The following is a 20,179-nucleotide window of genomic DNA, read 5'->3' on the forward strand; positions in this document are numbered from 1 at the left end:
CAGTCATATCCTTGTCATTGGTTGTAAAACTTCCATCATTGCTGAGCCCACAACCAGCCAGAAAGCTAACCTTTCTTACGTGAATGAACAATTCTGGGTTGTACCTTCAACCCACCGAATACTATGAACACAATTATTCAAAGAAGATTTTCTAAAGATTACTATTAATTTTTAATTGTCCTCTGATTTTCCTCATGAGTTAGAGCTTAATTAGTTGGCAATCCTGGAGTTATTTGCACTCCATTAAATGCCACTTGCAGAACAAGAAATTGCAAAATTGTTTTTTGTTAAAGTTAAAATCTCCATGAATAGGGTGGTGAGGGATTGGATAAAAGAGCATTGCAGTGTTAATTAAGGAGTATTACTGCAGTAAAGGGAATGAAAATTAATATAGAACATAGAATAATACAACACAATAACAGACCCCAGCCCACAATGTCAGTGCCAAACATGATGCCAAGGCTGTAGAGAAGGAATGGGTGATGTTTCGGGTCGAGACCCTTCTTCAGGCTTGTGGTCACTCGTCACCCATTCCTTCTCTCCAGAGATGCTGCCTGTCCTGTTGAGTAACTCCAGATTTTTGTGTCTATCTTCGGTTTAAACCAGCATCTGCAGTTCCTTCCTACACATGATGCCAAGACTACCAATTATCTACCCACCCATAACCCATATCCCTCCATTTCCTGCATACCCATATGACTGCAAGTCTTTTAAATGCCACTAACGGGACTGGTTCAACCACCACCCCTGACAGCGCGTTCCAGGCACTCACCACTCTCTGTGTAAAAAAACGCTGACTCTGCACATTGCTTTTAAAATACAGTATGCTCACCTCAACTTAAACATATGCCCGCTAGTATTTGATCCTTCTATCCTGGGAAACAGATTTTGACTATACCCTTTTTTTATTTTTGATATCAGTTTAGTTCTTAGGTCATGCAGTGAGGGTTGAGTTGTCAGTGGAAGAGCATTTGGAAATAGGGATCATACCTCTGTATATTTTGCAATCGTTATGGTAAGGGATAAGGATTGTCCATAAATCAAGGTTCTATATGGGGAAACACAGATTTCAAAATCATATGACAACTGCATCCGACAACCAGATGTTATTCAAGAGTGAAACAGTGAGAATTCAGTGCCAATGTTTTCCCATAAAGGACAGAAAGTGCAAGAAACTCTGGATATCTTAGTGGGTTAGATAAAGGATAAAAGGATAGCAAGTATAAATAACTGAAAATGGGGAAAGCCCTTCAGAGAATGGAATGCATGGTATTTGAGAAAACAAATTAGGAAGGCAAAGAGGGGCATAGAATTAAAAAAACTAAAAAGTATTTTATAAGTAGGCTCTGGGCAAGAGGGGAACCAGGGAATGAATAGGTTCCATTAGGGCCCAAAGCTCGGCATGGACGATGAGGTTTCAAATAAAATCTTTTAATCTTTATTCACTAAGAAAAAGGACATCATAGTTAGATAATTCAAGCAGGATATAAAGAAATTCTTGAACAAGTTGCCATTAAAAAGAAACAGGTATCAGTTGAGAAGAAGGGGCCTGACCTGCAACATCGTCTGTGCATTTCCCTTCACAGATGCTGCTTGACCCGCTGAGTTCCTCCTGCAGATTGTTTTTTGATCAAGGTTCCAGAAACTGCAATCTCGTATGTCTCCAACAACAGGTATTAGATGTCGTTCTTGGCATTAAGGTGGATAAGACCATAAGGTCTGATGAGATATATCCCAGGCTATTCTTGGGGACAAGGGAGGAGATTGCTGGGGTCCTGACAGAATTTGGAATTTTTGCCGGCCAAGGGTGAGATGCCAGATGACTGAAGGTCAATGAATGAGGTATTTTTCAAAAAGACAAGGAGGAATGGACCAGATAATTGCAGTTCAAAAGTGGGGTTGGAAGGGAAATAATGGGAGAAAATGTCAGCGGTAGGAATGTTAGTGGAACAAGATATTAGTCTGTGGGGGAAAAAAAACTCCTGGAAGTTCTCATTGGAACAAGCAGCAAATGTGGAGGCAAAGGGATAGTCAACATTTTGGGTTTGATCAAGATTGCATCAACATTGATCTGCACTAAGGAAGACAAAGATTGAATAAAGACTGACAGTATACTCTTGATAGGGGTACTTACCGTCTGACCAAATGATTGATATTTTTTTGAAGATGCAGCAACATTTATTGATGAGGGTAATGTGGGTAATATTGTCTGCATGGACTTCAATAAGCCCCTTAACAAGGTCTAACATGGGAGACATATGCAAAATGTAGATCCAGATCAAGTAGGCAAAATGGATCCAAGATTGGCTTGGTAATAGAGCATGGAACAGCACGGCACAGAAATGGGCCCTTCATTTTTTTAATGATTGTACCGAACATGATGCCGAGCTAAATCGATCTCACCTGCCTGCACATGATCCATATCCATCTATTACCTGCACTTCCTTGTGCCTGTTTAAAAACTTCTTCAATGCCACTATTGCAACTGCCTACACCATCACCCCTGAAAATATGTTCCAGACCCCCCACCACCCTCAGTGTAAAAGACTTGCCCCGCATCTCCATTAAACTTTCCCCCTCTCACTTTATGCCCTCTGGTGTTGGGCTTTTCTACCCCGGGAAAAATGTTCTTACTGTCAACCCTATCTATGATGCTCATAATTTTATATACCTTTATCATCTCCCCTCAACCCCTGATATTCCAAAGAAAGCAATCCAAGTCTATCCAAGCGCAGGCTTGGCGATCACTTCACTCAACACCTCCGCTCAGTTCGCATTAACCAACCTGATCTCCCGGTGGCTCAGCACTTCAACTCCCCCTCCCATTCCGAATCCGACCTTTCTGTCCTGGGCCGCCTCCATGGCCAGAGTGAGTAGTTTACACCCCAGCGGTATGAACATTGACTTCTCCAATTTCAGGTAGTCCTTGCTTTCTCCCTCCTTCCCCTCCCATTCCCAGCTCTCCCACAGCCAACAGTCGCTGCCTCTTCCTTTCTTCTTTCCGTCCCCCCCTCCTACCCCCCACATCAGTCTGAAGAAGGGCCTCGACCCGAAACGTCATCTATTCATCACCCACTGAGTTTCTCCAGCATTTTTGTCTACCATCGATTTTTCCAGCATCTGCAGTTCTTTCTTAAACAAGTCTATCCAACCTCTCCCTGTAGCTACAACCCTGTTATCCAGGCAGCATTCTGGTAAACCTCTTCAGCACCCTCTTGAAAGCTTGAACAACTTTCCTGTAATGGGACAACCTGAACTACATGCAATACTCCAAATGTGGCTTAACCAAAGTCCTATAGAGCTGTATCATGACTTCCTGTCTCTTATATTTAGTGCCCATAGCAATGAAGGCAAGCATTCCACATGCCTTCTTTACCACCCTATCTACTTGTGCTGCCACCTTCAGTGAGCTATGATCTTGGACTACAAGGTCCCACTGCACATCAATGCTGTTAAGAATCTTGCCACCATACTCTTTCCTTACATTCAACCTCCCAAAGTGAAACATCTCGCACTGTCTTCAAATCCTCCAATTTCGGCTTTGGCAGCAAAATTACCATCCCATCTACATTTATGTTTAGGTTATTTAGATGTATCACAAACAGCAGAAGTCCCAGCACAGATCCCTGCAGAACTCCACTAGTCACAGACCTCTGGACAGAATATTTACCTTCCACCTCAACCCTCTGTCTTCTATGAATAAGCCAGTTCAGTATCTATACGACCAGGTCATCGTGAATCTCGTACATCTTAATTTTTTGAATCAGAAGACAGAAGAAAATGGTAAAGGTTTTTTTAGTTATTGGAAGCCCATGACCATAGTTTAACACAGGGATTGGTACATGGAGCTTTAGTTGATGTTATATATGAGGTACGATTAATAAATTAACAGGTGATAAGAAAATTGGTAGTATTGTTAATAGTGAAGAGAGTAGTAGTGAATAAAGCATAAGGAATAGTCATACAGCATGGAAACAGGCCATTCGGTTCATCTCATCCATGCCAACCAAGATGTCCATCTAAGCCTGTCTCATTTGCCCATGTTTGGCCTAATATTTGCCTTACTTAGCTGAAATACAGAATATAAAGCACGGTGGTTAAGAAACAGCAAAAATAAAAACATGTTAGGCCACAGCTGGAGTACTATGTACCATTCGGGTCACCACACTATAGGAAGGATATGATTTTGTTGGAGATGGCACGAAACAGGTGCACAATAATGTTATGTGGGATGGAGTATTTCAATTAGAATGGATGAAGTGGGGTTGTTTTTCTTGGAGAGGAACAGGCTGAGAGGGGGATGTAAGAGAAATACAACATTTTTGAAGGATGTAGATTGGTTAGATAGTAGGAAAGTTTCAGGTATATAAAATTAGTGGGTGCTCATTTAAGATAAAAGGTAGGATTATTAGAGGGCATCTGAGGAAGAATGAATCGTTAGATAGAGCTCTTAAAGATAGCAGAATCAAGGGATATGGGGAGAAGGGGTACTGATTGTGGATGATCAGCCATGATCACAGTGAATGGCGGTGCTGGCTCGAAGGGCCCAATGGCCTACTCCTGCACATATTGTCTATTGTCTATCTATTGTCTATTTTACCAAGAGATAGGTTGGAATCTGAGGGGGTAGTAAAGGCACGCACTCCCAAAACATGTACAACGTATACAGACAAGCATTTGAATGGGCAAGGCACAGAAGGTCACTGATCAAGTACATGTTTAGATGAGTATTTGACAGTAAGCATTAACATAGAGTCATAGAGATATGCAGCACAAAAACAGGCCCTTCAGCCCGTCTTGTCCATGACAAGCAAACTGAGTTAATTCCATTTGTCTGCATTTGGCCATAGCCCCCATAGTGGGTTGAGGGGGAGCTGTTTCTGTGCAGTATGACTTTATGACTCCATGACTCCAATGTTTTGTGTGATTTCATCTGATCTCTCTGATCAGGTTGCCTGTCTGTGCTCATTTGCACAATGACACTGCCTAGAATAATTCCCTCCATGATGGATTGAACACTGGCTGTCATGGAATGAAAGCTGACTGTCACATATAAAACTAAGAGTTGGGATAAATGGCTCCTATTCAGGCTGCAAGGATGTAACCAGTAGAGTACCCAGGGATCAGTTCATAGCCCTCAATTGTTCACTATTTATAGTCATTTATAGGAGGAGGAAAAAAGGTGAAAGAAAGGAAAGTTTGTCAATGACACAAAAATATGTGGAAGGGCACGTTGAGATGAGGACGTTGTGATTCTGCAATTGGATCCAGATAGATTCAGTGAAAACATGGAAAATGAAGTTTAACATGGAGAAGTGTGAAGTTGCACACTTTGTTAAGAGGAATCAAAAGATGGAATATTATCTAAATGGAGACAGGCTGCAAATGAGTGTAGTTCGGAGAGATCTAATGCATTAAATCGCAAAAAGATAGCTGGCAGGTCCAACAGCAGTGCCTCAAAAAGTATATAACAGGCTTAGATTCTCCAGGCTAATTCATGGGATGATAAGGTTTTCCTATGTTCAGAGGTTTGACAGTTTGGGTCTGTATTTGATCTGTGTTCAGAAGATTGAGCCCATATTCAAACACTTCTGATCCTAAAGGGGTTTGACAACTTTGACGTTGAGATGCTTTCAGTGGAAGAGTTACAAACAAGAGGGCATGGCTACAAAATAAGGGTAAGGTAATTTAAACAGAGGTACATTGAAATGTCTTCTCCCAGAGTGTAATCAACAACTGGAGTTCTCTGCCCCCAGGGGTAATGGGACAAGTTCATTGGATATAATTCAGGTGAAGATAAACTAATATTTGAAAGATAAGATAAATTGTGGATTCTGGGGTACAGGCACAGAAGACTAATGGTCCAGACCCGAAACATCACCGATTCATTTTCTCCAGAGATGCTGCCTGACCTGCTGAGTTACTCCAGTATTTTGTGTCTATCATTAGGCACAGAAGACTCTTTTACTCTAAGATGAATTAAGGCCAGCATAGATTTGCCATGATCATATGAATGGTGGTGCAGGCTTGTAAACATGATGGCCGATGTCTGCACATGTTTTCATGTACTTTGCTGTTGAATGGTTGGGGAACAAAGTTGTAGTTGGGTCACAGTTTTGCCATCAGTTGATAGAATGGCAGGACAAGCATTCTATGGCCTTGAGGCCTTTCTGCTCTTAAAGTAGTTGCATTGTGAAGGACAAGCTTTTTCCATTCCACATTGATTCTGCTCTCCAACTAAGGTCGACTGACTGAATAAAGATCAACAATTGAGCTCCTGAAATCTTTAGACTTGGTTCTGGTTGATCTTAAATGTAACTTGTTGTAAGAGTGAATTGAACTGAAAAAGTAAGTGAAGCTGCATGGTCATGTGATCCTGGAAGAGGTGATCGTGACTTGCCTGGCTTTCAGTTTTAAAGATCCTTTTAGCTTTAATAGTGTGCGATGCTAATTCTGTTTTCCTTCTGATGTATTGATGTCAGCGAATCAATAAACTGTCTGACAGACACTACAGATCCCTGGAAAATATTAGTGGGTACAAGCATGTTATTATCAGAGTAATGCTTGGGGAACGCTTGAGGATCACAGCTTCTTAGGGCTGAGCTTTCAAGTAAGTTTTCCACCCTGATGGATCAGAATTTGACCAGTTTATCCTTTCCCAGATCAATACTGGGATTGAAAACAATAGAAAATCACCATTCAGCAAGAAATTCAAATCCAGAATCAGAAAGACTGACCTATTACCTGAGAAAGAAAGGTTATTTAGAAAGAATATTACTGACATTGTTAGCATGTTACATAATATTTGTCCGGAGTTAGATTAATGTATAACATCAAGTGCCTGGCACTACCTCAAGACACAAAGCAGTCTAATGAGTAATATGAAAACAGTGAAACACGAATAGTTAACGGCAAGAGCTTTAATTATCCTTGGCTCCAAAATCTTTTTTTCATTGGTAAATGTGTGATGATATAAAGAAATACAACTGCACACTGCACTTGTTGGATTTTTACTGCTTGCTTTTAATTTAGAAGAAGATAGTTGAAGTTCTGTCAGGTCAGTTTCTGCACCACAATTGACCCACCGATCTCCGTGTTCAGTCCAGTATTGCGTGACCAACAACAACAGATAAAAAGCAGATTTAACAGCACAATGTACTGCAGACTGTCCTGGGACCGTCATGAAAGTTCCATGCTGTGATTTGCTGCCAAAACATATCTTAGTTGCTTCATGTTCTTTGCCTGCAACATGAACTCAAACCTGCTTTGTTAAATTATGATTTTACATTGCAGGCTTACCAGTTTTTGTCTCACTAACTCTTATGTGTGGCATTGCTGAAAAGGTTGTTCCTTGTAAACGTACCCCCTCCCATACCATCAGACTTGCAAGGATTATCATGCAGACTTACCTTGGGTCTGCACAGCAAGTGTTCCATATTAATAAGCAATGTATATTCAACATCTACATCTAAAAGAAATCATTGTCTTTGTAATAGCAGGATCTTAGCTGGTTCATTTCATAGAGTCCCAGTGGTTTTCATTGCATTTGCTTTGACATTATTAAACTCTGTCTGTTCCACTAATAGTCAATCTAATTACCACATGTGCATGGCAGAAAAGTTTGCGCTGTGGGTCGAATGGTATTAACAATCTTTGCATGTTGCTCCTGGGCCTCTGTTTCATCAGTAGGACAGTTTTAGCATCTTCTGAATGACTGCTGTAATTATGCGGAATCAATAAGATTTTTTTTGTTTTTGCCTTTGTTGTTTCCTTGATATGGCCCGAAGGATGCTGCAGGCAAGGTGCTGGACCGTTGGGCAATCATGTCCCGGGAAGAGGAGATCATTACCCTCCAGCAGTTCCTGAGATTCGGAGAAACCAAATCCATTGTGGAGCTGATGGCCATCCAGGAGAAAGAAGGGCAGGCTGTGGCAGTGGCGACTTCCAAAGCAGACTCCGATATCAGGACTTTCATAGAAGGCAGCAATCGGACACGGAGCCCCAGCCTCCAAGCTCATCTCGAAAATAGCAACCCGTCCAGTGTTCACCATTTTGAAAACATCCCCAACAGCCTGGCCTTCCTCCTTCCGTTCCAGTACATAAACCCTGTGTCTGCTCCCCTACTTGGTCTCCCTCCCAATGGAGTCATGCTTGAACAACCAAGCCTGAGACTGAGGGAACCTAACCTTCCCCTGCAGAATGAGCATGTGGAGAGCAGCGAGTCTGAAGTCTCCATTTCTCCTTTTCGAAGCGACCAGTCGGGCAGCAGGAATGCGCTCAGCAGCATCATCAACATTGAACCCAAGAATGAGCAGAAGAGCATGTCCCCGATTCACACTCCATCTCCTGCAAATGACCCGGTCAAATCCGACCACTCCAAAGCCAGCATTCTGAATGCAAAGATCCAGAGGATGCGAAGGAACGGGTTGTCCCCAAGGAAGGGCCGAGTGGTCTGCAATGCGTGCGGGAAGACCTTCTATGATAAAGGCACGCTCAAGATCCACTACAATGCTGTGCACCTGAAGATCAAGCACAGGTGTACCATTGAAGGCTGCAACATGGTCTTCAGTTCCCTTCGGAGCCGTAATCGACACAGTGCCAACCCCAACCCCCGCCTGCACATGCCAATGCTGAGGAACAACCGAGACAAGGACCTCATTCGAGCCACATCTGGAGCTGCCACTCCCGTCATATCCAGCATCAAGTCAAATTTGAGCCTTTCGTCTCCCGGACGGCCGTCCCTGGGCTTCAGCTCATCCTCAGTGGATCCAGTTCTACAAAGCCCGCTGGTGTTTCCCTCGCTAAAAACAGTGCAGCCTGTCCCTCCATTTTACCGGAGCCTGCTGACCTCTGGTGACATGGTATGCTCGCCAAACTCACTCCCGACCAGCCCCATCATGCCAGTGATAGGCAGCCTCGAGCAGCCTTGCGGCCTTGAGCAGCTTCCGCCCGCCGTCCAGGAGCTCGCAGCTGAACTCGCCCCCAAGAAAAAGTCTCGCAAATCAAGCATGCCCGTGAAGATAGAAAAAGAGGTGATCGGCACCGCCGATGAGTTTGACGAAGATGATCAGGTCAACGAGAATCATGTGAACAGTGACATCCATGATGAGGAAATGAGCAATGGCAATGGTCACAAGAGTATAAGCCCTGCCATGCACATGCATGTCAGCAGCAACGCAGATGATGAGAGAAGTCTCGGGGGCTTCGAGGATAAAAAGATGGGGAGCATCACTTCCGAGGATCATGAGCAGGACCGCGATTTTGAGGATGAGTCTGAAGGCTCAGAGTCCAAAATGTGCGATGATGTTACGGAAAATGAGGAGCAGACACACAGAGACATTTTTGATAAGGACGAAATGTCAGACGGCAAGAACGAGGACAAAGACTGTGTATCCCCCCTCCCCCAAACCATTAAAATAAAGGAGGAGTTCTGTGACCCAACCTATGACATGTTCTATAGCATCAGCCAGTATGGCTTGTATAACGGAGGAGCTGGGAGTATGGCTGCCCTCCAGGAAGGCTTTGCATCTTCCATGGGATATGGCAGCCCCCAGAAATACTCACCAGAGAGTGAACTGTGCTCCAGCCCAGATCCCAAGATCTGTTACGTCTGCAAGAAGAGCTTTAAAAGCTCCTACAGTGTGAAGTTACACTACAAGAATGTTCACCTGAAGGAGATGCATGTTTGCACAGTGGAAGGTTGCAATGCAGCGTTCCCATCTCGCAGAAGCAGAGACAGGTATAGTCTTTTCTGATTTATACAACTAGATTTAATTACTGTACCTTTATAGCTGAATCCTAATTATTTAAGATGAAATGTTTTGTTCTCTCCGTTTATTTTGATTTAAATTTTACTGCTCTTCAAATCATGTTATTGCACATTTATGCATAATGTTTTTTAAATAAATAAGGAAGACTATTGTTTTATGAATTTGGGTGTTATCAGGTACTTTGCAGAGTTCCCTGTGAAATGATGTGACACACGTTTAACTCTACAGCTCCGAACCATTGTTCCTGTGTGGAAAAAGACACAGGGAGAAGATGAAGCATGTTGTAGGAGGAATTAAAAGGGGAAGAAAAACATGGCAGATGTTGGAAATCTGAAATACAACAGGGATGCAGGAAATACTCAATAGGTCAGGGACATCTGTGCAAAGAGAAAATAATTAAGTATGCAGGCTGATAACCTTTCATTGGAACGAGAAGAAATTTGAACAGAGCTTATAAGGTGACTGTGGAATGAACGGATTCCATCCACTGTACCAAATGTCTTTCGAGGAGGAAGTTCAGCCACCCTTAAATAGTTTAGTTTAGTTTAGTTTAGTTTATAGACATAAAAATGTTGTAGTAACTCAGCGGGCCAGGGCGGCATCTCTGGAGAAAAGGAATAGGTGATGTTTCGGGTCGAGACCTTTCTTCAGACTGTTTAGATTAGTTTAGTTTATTCTCATCAAGTGTACTGAGGTACAGTGAAAAACTTTTGTTCGCCTGCTGTCCAAAGAAAAGACACCACATGATCACAGTCAAGCCATCCACAGTGAAATTAAGATTTAAAAGGGGAGAGCGATTGTATTGGATTATAGCAGATCCTCATATGGGACTGACACACAGAGACGTCTAGCTCCAGAGCCATCTTGGTCCAATTGTGGTTGACTCTGAACTGCCCTCTTAAAGGTCCAAGAAAGCCATTCAATGAAGTGACCCACCACTTCCTCCTTGAGGGCAATTGGGCAATGGGCAGTAAATGGTGGTCTTTTAAGCTGTGGCAATGTCCCAAAAATAATAATAATAATATACAGACCCTGGGAAAAGGACGTGCAAGAAATAACAAAAGGAAGCTCTGTATGGGGCAGAGGACAGGAGAGAGTAAGTGGTGACAGGAATGATGACGTCAGATCGGCGTGATGCTTCTGTATTTCCCTGCATTTTGTACAGGGTTGGCAAGAGTGGTGGAGGAGAAGCTGTTCTCGCGATGCATTATGAGGAGATCCAAGGTGATAAAAGTAAATGTCCATAATAATGAATGCATTTCACTTTAACATATGTATTCTCTACAAATCCCAAGGCAGCATCTGTGAGTTTGGCTGCCCTCTGTGGAGAGTGCCTGCACCAAGGATCAATAATTGTTGAGAGGTGGAGGCAGCTTATGATAAAGGTTTTTTTAAATCAACTCTCCCTCTTCATATTGTTTTGTTCACCCAGAGTTTACCAGAGATCAAAATCGAACACCTCCCCAACTCCATCCAGCAGCTACATGCCTTCCTCACTGAAAGCCAGACACATCACTAATCACATGTTTCCTCTCATCATTCTGTTCCCATTTCATGACAAATGGTGGATTTCACTCACACACACACCAACACACGCACACACTCACTCAAACACAACTCACACGCACACTCAAACCACTGGCATTCAGAGACACGCGTTCTGCCACTCGCACAACTCGCACTTTGAAAGCATATTCAACCACATGTAATAGCATCATTCCACAGACCAAGCCAAGGTTTACACATGCCTTGATTATGTGAGATCTCTCGCATTGCTTTGTGTCTTCTTTCATTGCTGCTCTAATAATGTTGCTGTGTACAGCTCGTGGTTTGCCTCATTTGCACTGACTGTTTCCTTGGCCTCTCTTTATACCAGTGCCTGTAGCCCTGCATACTGATCCTAGGGACACACCTTGTCAACTGCTGCCCACACAGATAAACCACATGATTGCAGCCACAACATATCAGGACTGACTGTTACAAATGGTTCATTGCTGCCATATCTCTCCAGGTCCTTTTCCAGCCAAACTCTGCTCATTAATGACGCCCATGTGCAGAGTGGTCTATCGGCACACTGTTTGAGACCCTTTATCGGGTTTAAACAGTCTGCAATCATTCCCAGCTGTAGTCCTTGACATTGTGACTTTGCCCCAAATCAAGCTGTACCCTCAATGGTACTCAAAAATATGAAGAATTAATCTTAAAGTTTGCACAGATTTTTTGCTCAGTTAACAATGGGTACTGTCTGTTTCTTTGCTGGTGCTTACCGGAGGGAAACGCTCTTGTAGTTGTTGACCTGTAGAACCACAGCATAATCTATGCAACCCAAATATGACTCCAGCACGGTGTTATAAAGGGTTTGGGCAAGGTCAGGGTGATGGGGGAAGAAGAGTTGATAGCCAGAATACCACCTGGATTGTTTGGTGAAACTGACAGCATGGCAAGCCGCAGCAAAACATCGCACCTGAGTTAATATGAATTACATTGCAGCCAGAGTTCACAGGTTGGTACTGGCAACGTTGAGTCAGAATTTGATATTAGGCCGGGTGTCTTTCAGGTGTGGTGCTGACTGTGGCTCAGTGAGCAGTGAGTCGTTTCCAGTGAACAGGTCAATACATATCCCACAGGCAACATCAGTAAGCCACGTTTTGTAACCATAACCACGCTTCTATTCATGATTACGTGCTGTGCACAAATTGGTAATCTCTTACTATATTTACTACTGCAGTGACCAGGCTTATGGAAGTATGTAATGACCTGGAGAGTGTTTTGAGTTGTTACTGTTGTTGTGAAAGGCACAGTAGCAATGTGAGCCTGGATTATTCAGATGGAACACGATGGGGATAAGTCATAACTTTTTGCAACAGTGTAAATTGTATTGGTGCTGCATTATTTGATTGTCTTAATTTATTAATTTTCTTTTTATATCCATCAGTGGGATTGTGTCACAACAATTATGGCCCATCCATGATTACCCTTGAGAAGGTGGTAGTGAGCTATATTGAACTTCTATAGTCCTAGTGAGGCTATTCTTGCAGTGCTGCTGCAGACAGAGGTCGAGCATTTTAACTCGCCGACGATGAGGGAACAGTTAAGTATTTGCAAGTCAGGATAGTGGGTGATTTGGGGAAGTGTTCCCATTGTCCTGCCCTCCATGGCAATAGAAGTTAAGGATTTAGGTATTGCCACTGAGGATTTAAAGGTTGAATCAATTTATTTATTCTTTTGCCATAGGAGAAAAAAGTCCTTTGTTGTAGCTTCTCCTATTAACATCAATCACAGGATTTCTAGGGCGCAAAGTTTCTTGTTGCTTCCTCAAAAGTAATCAATATTTTAATGTATTAATTAAAAACTTTACTTTTTCTTTATGCAGACCACTGCTCTCTCTAATTCTCAATTATTTGTGATTTTTGTGTCCTGTCTTCCTTTAATGTTTTCCTCATCTTCTTGGTTTATCTTGATTTTGAACAGGCCAGAGTGGCAAGCATGGTTTTGAACAAAGTGGAATGAAAGACTAATCAACATAGGTGTACCACCCTTCTCTGGCCACAGTTGATTATACCATTGAACGTTGACTATTCCACTAACCAGGAACTTAAATCGTCATTGAACACTAATTGTCCAAAACCAGTGAATGCTGAATGAGCCTAAACTGTCCCATTGAACACTACTCCACTCTAATTCATACCAATAAAACATTGACAGTCACATTAAATGCTGACTCATTCTAAATCTTACCAGGAAACACTAACTCTGAACCGTGCCATTGAACAGTGACTCTCGTTAAAGAGGTCAACTTTGCTATTTTTTGATAATAGGCACAGGGACCTAAATGCACAATTAATTATAATGATGGAAGCACTCCAATTTTCTACTGATGAGTCTTGTCAATGATTTTGGTGTCAAACAGTCATTATTGATTGGCTAGTCATAACATTAAATGGCCAGTGTCACGAAGGCTCGTTCTGGTTGAAGTCAGCTTGCAGATCTTAAAGGGGAGATGCACCATGGTTGGAGGAGTTGCAGGAATCTGTACATGAGAGGATCTGACCTGGGAACCCATGAAAAATTGTACAAATGTGTGAGAGTGTGAGCTCTGGGTTTTCCAATGCTGCGCTGCAGGCCTTGAATGTAGGAGTGATGCCCTGTATCTGCAGGGGGCCTGGAGTCAGCAAGAGCAAAATGATATGGTCAGTACCGGCACTCAAGCCCCGAGGATCCGGATGTGGTGTCGCAAGAAGTTCAGTGACCTCACGTGTGTGGTCCAGGTCAGTGAATGCTTCATTAATGCCATGTCCCATCAGTTGCACTACCAGCCTGCCACCTTGCTCAATGCACGAGACCCCTTCACTCGCCTGCCAATTGCCTCCATCAATTTGGGTTCCTACATTATATTTATCTAGCTCACCTCATCCTCACACTTTTACTCCCGCCATTAGTCCATTCTCATAGCTTGCACAGCCTGTCAGTTATTCAATCCGGATAAACATATCTACTCAAACTACACATTTTTGCTCACGAATACATGACAAGATGGTGTACAATCAGAGGCAGCTAACAATAAAGAACAGATTGCTTTCTACATTGTCACACCATGGAGAAGGGTGCTGGGCAATACTGGAACACCTCCTATTGTGTCTGTGGACAGTGCCAGGGTTGAACCCATCCAAGGGGATGGTACCCGTGTACTTACATTTCTCCTATACATCTCCTCTTTTATGCTCTCTTCTGGTTTGCAAATTGCAGATGGTGTGAGCATGAACCCGTCACTTCCCTCTGGACCCCGCGTCATAACTTTACCCTTGCCCCCTTTTCCATTGCAGATACCGAAGAACTGCATCCTGTCCAGGCAGTGGGGGCCAGCAGGACGGCAGCTGTGCTGAAGTCACAACGTCACTCGATATCACTGTCTCACCAACCAGCTCAGATACTGATACTGTGCATCATTTAGAGGAAGGCAGAGAGGTGGGCTCTCCAGGCATGAGTGGCCTGTGGCCATGGCAGGGGGCCACTATAGTGCCCGCACCCTCAATGATGCAGAGTGATCAGATGAGGACTTTGATGGGACTGGCTACTGAAGAAGACTGATGGGTACGCACCATGAAGTGCTAGCTATATTGACGGGGCAGCCAGAATGCCTGCATTCACTGTCAGGTAGCACAGAGAGTCCAGCACCAAAATGGCACAGTTTTGCATAGAGCCTGTAGCTATCCTCTTCAGTCTGGAAGTGATGGCCAACTCCATTGGCACAATTGTGGACCAAGTATGGACAATCTGATGGACAATTTGTCCCCTTCCACTGCAGCACTGACAAAAGATGCCAAACTGTGTGCTGCAGTGGAAGCTCAGTCCTCTGCTGTGGTTTACAGGGGCTTTGCAAGGTATCCTGCCAATCCACCAGTCTGTCCTCTAACTGAGAATCAGAGAGGAAAACTTGTACTTTTATCAAGTCTTCCATCACAATGTTCCATAGTGCTTTATTACCAAGAAAGTGTTTGTCAAGAGTGGTCAGTATTTTGATGTGGGAAACCTAGCAGCCAGCTTGCTCCGATGATCATCACAAAATCTGTTTTAATGACATTGGCTGAGGATAAGTATTGGCCCATGAGAGAGCACTCTTGCTCTTTGAAGTGGTGTGTAATGATTTCCAGTGTAAGTTTGAGGAAGAACGTGGAGACCGCTTAAAGTAGCATCTGAATGTTGGCACCTCAGACTGTGCAAAACTCCTTCAGTACTGCCCCCTCCACCAGGTTCAACACTCCGTTAGTATTACACTTCACCGGGGCTACTCTCCCTCTGTACTGCTACTCTGATGGCATGGCAATACATCAGCACAGGTCTACTAAAAAATGCAGCAATATAGCTGCATCGCCCATCTGACAGAGGAGCACTCGGTACCGCTCATCCGACAATTCAGCACTCCCTCAATTCTGCTTCTCCAAATAGTGCATCAGTCCCTTGGTACTGCCTCTCTAACTGTGTAGCACTCCCTCACTACTCGCACCGTACTGTCTCAGTACCTCTCCTCCTGCAGCTACTGGGACCTTCCAAAAAGTGAGAGGCAATGGAGTGATTGTTTCAATCTGTTGTGTCATATTTCATATAACAGCATGGCAGTAATTGCATTGATGTTGTCTGTGTGTGTGTGTGGGTTGTGCACTTGAATCCCAGTCACCTGCAGGCAGTCTGTGTCACCCGAGATCTGTGGTGGTTTCTCTGAGCTGTGAACTGAAGGCACCATGCCTTCTGCCAGGATAACAGACATCACTCTAATTACAGCCTTTGGCCATGTACCAACTGACCATTGAGTGAGTGGAATTCCTTTGAATGAAAGTGTACATTGGTGAAGCGACATGCATGCATTCAATGGCACCCTGTACCCTGGGGAAAATGGCAATACCGGTGAAATTACATTCTCGGTCTCTCCAGATGAGTAGAATGTACCCAAATGGAGACACGAGAGACATTAGATGCTGGAATCTTGAGCAAAACACAGTGCTGGAGAAACTCAGTGGGTCAAGCAGCATCTGTGGAGTGAATGTTCAAGCCGTGTTTCGGGTCAGGACCCTTCTTCAGACTGGATAGCTGATGTTTTGGGTCGGGATGAAACCTGTGTCCCAACTCAAAATGTCTCCTGCCTATTCCTTCCCACAAATACTGCCTGATCCATTGAGTTCTTCCAGCATTTTATGTTTTGCTCAAGGAATGCACCCATCTTTCATTGAATAGAGAGATTTAATGCACCGCGGTAATGAGGGTGTTGCATTTGGTATTACATCTGCACCATGTCTGGAACTGACTGTTCCTGAACCATGCCTCGCCCAAGGCAGTGCCATTGGATTTAGGTTGCTTATACACCATACCATTTCTGTTTCTTCACTCTCTCATATGTAAATAAGTATGCTCGGCTGCAGATTCAGACTGCCTTATATTAATATTTTAACCGTGACTTCATATTAAAGGAACAAGTCCCCTTCCGCTCTTTCAGGTGGACATAATATATGCCACCACTCTATTTCAGAGAAGAAAATTCAGTACACCTGACCCCTGGGTAAACAACATTGTGGAACATATTATCTAGTTATTTCATTGGTGTGTGTGGAGTCTGCAATGCACATATCAGTGGCCAAGTTTGATTACATTGCAACAAGTGATTTACCGTCACAGATATTTCATTGGCTGTAAACCTCTTTAAGGTATCCCAATATTCTGAAAGATGCTGTGGAAATTTAAGAAATTGCAGAGATAAGTGGTTTTCCTAATGTTGGATTTGAAGTAGTGAAGAGCTTTGGATGAACAACACTGAACATTGGGGAAAATGGATGTAGGGTTGGATGGCCAAGTTACAAGCTCTGCATCTCCAGAATGAGCAAGCAAGGTATAGCTTAAAGAGGTTTGCATCATTTGGCATGTCAGGGCTCCTTGGAGTGATTCTTGACCTTCAAGGTAAAAACACACCAATCATTGTGTTCATTATATGCTCCTGAATGTGGCGTATTGGAGAATGCCTTGGCACACTTCAGACTTCCAAAGTGCATCACCAGACATCAGTATCATGAATCTCATAAAAATCCAAATGTTGTCAATTACAAGGTGTAGTTGTTCCATGCATATACCTTCATCATGCCATGTGAAATATTAAAGCACTTATTGAATTGCAAACTTTGTTCTGCTCATGTCTTTAAAGACCAAAGCTACTTGTTAGTTTATGCTTCAAACGTTTCCCAACATGTGAGGACATATTGTCATTCAAAAGGTTGTAGATATGTTGGTCAATGGGGTGACCTCTCTTCATTAATTCTTGACGACAATCATTGCTCGTCCCAAATTGCCCTTGAGAAACTGATGGTGAGCTACTGCCTGGAACTGCAGATGAAAGTACTCTGACAGTGGTACCTCTGTCCATCTTATTCACAAATGCACTGTGTATCCCAGATGAATAGTCAGCCATGTAATGATCCAGTGGAAGAATTAATCCTCACAGCTATGCCTGTCTCATCTTCAGTAGCATTTCTGCAGCCTCTGGCAACAATGCCCCCACCCTCCTAATACATAGAACATAGAAAGGTACAGCACAGGAAAGGCCCTTCAGCCCACAACATCGGTGCTGAATATGATGCCAAGATAAATTAGTCTCTGCTGCCTGCACATGGTCCATACCCCTCCATTCCCTGCATATCCATATACCCATCTAAAAGCCTCTTATACACCACTATCCTATCTGCATCCCCCACCACACCTAGCAGCATGTTCCAGGAACCCACCCACTATGTAAAACAACATAGTGGATAGTCCAATTCGAGGAGGGACCATACTGGATCTTGTATTGGGAAACGAACCTGGTCAGGTGACTGGAGTTGCAGTGGAAGAAACATTTGGAGATAGTGTTCACACCTCCATTAGTTTTAAGATTGTTTTGAATAGGGACAGGTCCTGATGTTTTGGAAGGTACTTAATTGGGGCAAAGCAGTTTACAATGTCATTAGGCAGGAGATAAGGAGTGTTGATTGGGAGCCGTTGTTATTGGGTAAATCTACAGCTGACAAGGGGGGGGCTGTTTGAAGGCCAGCCAATCAAAGTGCAGAATCAGCATGTTCCAGTATTAGAAGCGATAAGGACGACAAGCTAAGGGAACCGTAGATGACACAGCACGTCATAGGTCATCATGCCACGTCACCGTCGTGTCATAAGTCATCACGCCGCGTATTTTTCGGTGATCTGATATGTCAGTCAATTATGCCGGCAGTCGCCAAAAAAATCGCCAAGTGGGACAGACCCTTACAGGTCATGGCAAGACCCTTAACAGCATTGATGTGCAGAAGGATCTTCAAGTCCAAATTCATAGCTCAGAAAAGGTAGCAGCACAAGTTGATAGGATTGTAAAGAAGGTGTACGGTATGCTTGCGATCATTGCGATACAAGAGTCAGGATTTCATGGTGCAGCTCCATCGGACTTTGGTTAGGCCGCATTTGGAGTATTGTGTACACATCTGGTCTCTCCATTGTAGGAAACGTGAATGCTCTGGGGAGAGTGCAGAGGAATTTTACCAGAATGCTGCCTGGATTAGAGGGTTACAGCTACAGGGAGGTGTTGGACAGACTTGGATTGTTTTCTCTGGAACATCGGAGGTTGAGGGGGAGACTTGATAGAAGTATATAGAATTATGAGAGGCGAAGATAGGGTAGACAGCCAGAACCTTTTTCCCACGGTGGAAATGTCTATCACTAGAGGGCAAGGCTATAAGATGAGAGGTGGAAACTTTAATGGAGATGTGCAGAGCAAGTTTTTACCCAGAGAGTGGTGGGGGCCTGGAATGTACTGCTAGGTATGGTGGTGGACATACAATAGTGGTGTTCAAGAGGCTTTTGAATAGGCACATGGAAGTACACGGAATAGTGGGATATGGATCATGAAAAGGCAGATGAGGTCATTTTAACCTAGCATAATATTTGGCACAAACATTGTGGGCTGAAGGGCCTTTTCCTGTGCTGTACTATTCTGTTATGTTCTATTTTATTCTATTCTATTAACTATATCATTCTCTGTTACATTCCACCTCCCAACGGTCTGCAAAAACTGAAAGCACTGAAATTGGTCCCCAGCTCTGAACAGTAAAACTCCACTAATGCACAACCTGATTTCATAAATCCAGAGTCTGGCATCTGGCTCACCAGGTGATGTTTCGGCACTTCCTTCCCACTCACCGGGGTCCCAATTCTCACACTCCCTTTCCATTCACCAGAATCCCAGTTCTCATGCTCTCTTTCTACTCAATGGGACCCATTGTTCTCATGTTCACTTCTACTCACTGAACCCCCAATTCCGGTGCTCCATTTCCACTCACAGCTCCCTAGTTCCTTAGGGGCTCTGTACCACAACTAGAGAACCTGTTACAATATTATGCAAGATCTTAAAACAGTGATTTAACAGTGTGTTGGAACATTACTGGCCTACTGCAGTTGTACAGGGCCCTGGTGAGACCACACCTGAAGTATTGTGTGCAGTTTTGGTCTCCAAATTTGAGGAAGGACATTCTTGCTATTGAGGGAGCGCAGCGTAGGTTTACAAGGTTGATTCCCGGGATGGCAGGACTGACATATGATGAAATAATGGGTCGACTAGGCTTGTATTCATTCAATTTAGAAGAATGAGACGGGATCTTATAGAAACATATACAATTCTTAAAGGATTGGACAGGCGAGATGCAGGAAAAATGTTCTTGATGTTGGGGGAGTCCAGAACCAGGGGTCAAAGTTTCAGAATAAGGAGTTGGCCATTTAGGACTGAGACGAGAAAAAACTTCTTCACCCAGAGAATTGTGAATCTGGAATTCTATGCCATAGAAGGCAGTGGAGGCCAATTCACTGGATGTTTTCAAGAGAGAGTTAGATTTAACTCTTAGGCTAAA

At 43.5% G+C, this 20,179-nt stretch overlaps 1 protein-coding gene across 8 annotated transcripts in view; it reads left to right on the forward strand.

Annotated features, from left to right (window-relative positions):
* The window catches only part of bnc2 (basonuclin 2), a 543,948-nt gene that overhangs the window by 453,315 nt on the left and 70,454 nt on the right, over positions 1–20,179 (forward strand). For 6 of the 8 annotated variants that reach the window (XM_033018265.1, XM_033018261.1, XM_033018262.1 and 3 more), the window contains one exon: positions 7,788–9,739. In XM_033018265.1, coding sequence (XP_032874156.1) covers positions 7,788–9,739 — 1,952 coding nt within the window. Of the gene's footprint in view, positions 1–7,787; positions 9,740–13,927; positions 14,039–14,593; positions 14,862–20,179 lie in introns of all 8 variants that reach the window. The other 2 variants (XM_033018267.1, XM_033018268.1) reach the window with 2 other exon arrangements.

The sequence above is a fragment of the Amblyraja radiata genome, chromosome 3 (genome assembly GCF_010909765.2).
Source record: "Amblyraja radiata isolate CabotCenter1 chromosome 3, sAmbRad1.1.pri, whole genome shotgun sequence".
Lineage (NCBI taxonomy): Eukaryota > Metazoa > Chordata > Chondrichthyes > Rajiformes > Rajidae > Amblyraja > Amblyraja radiata.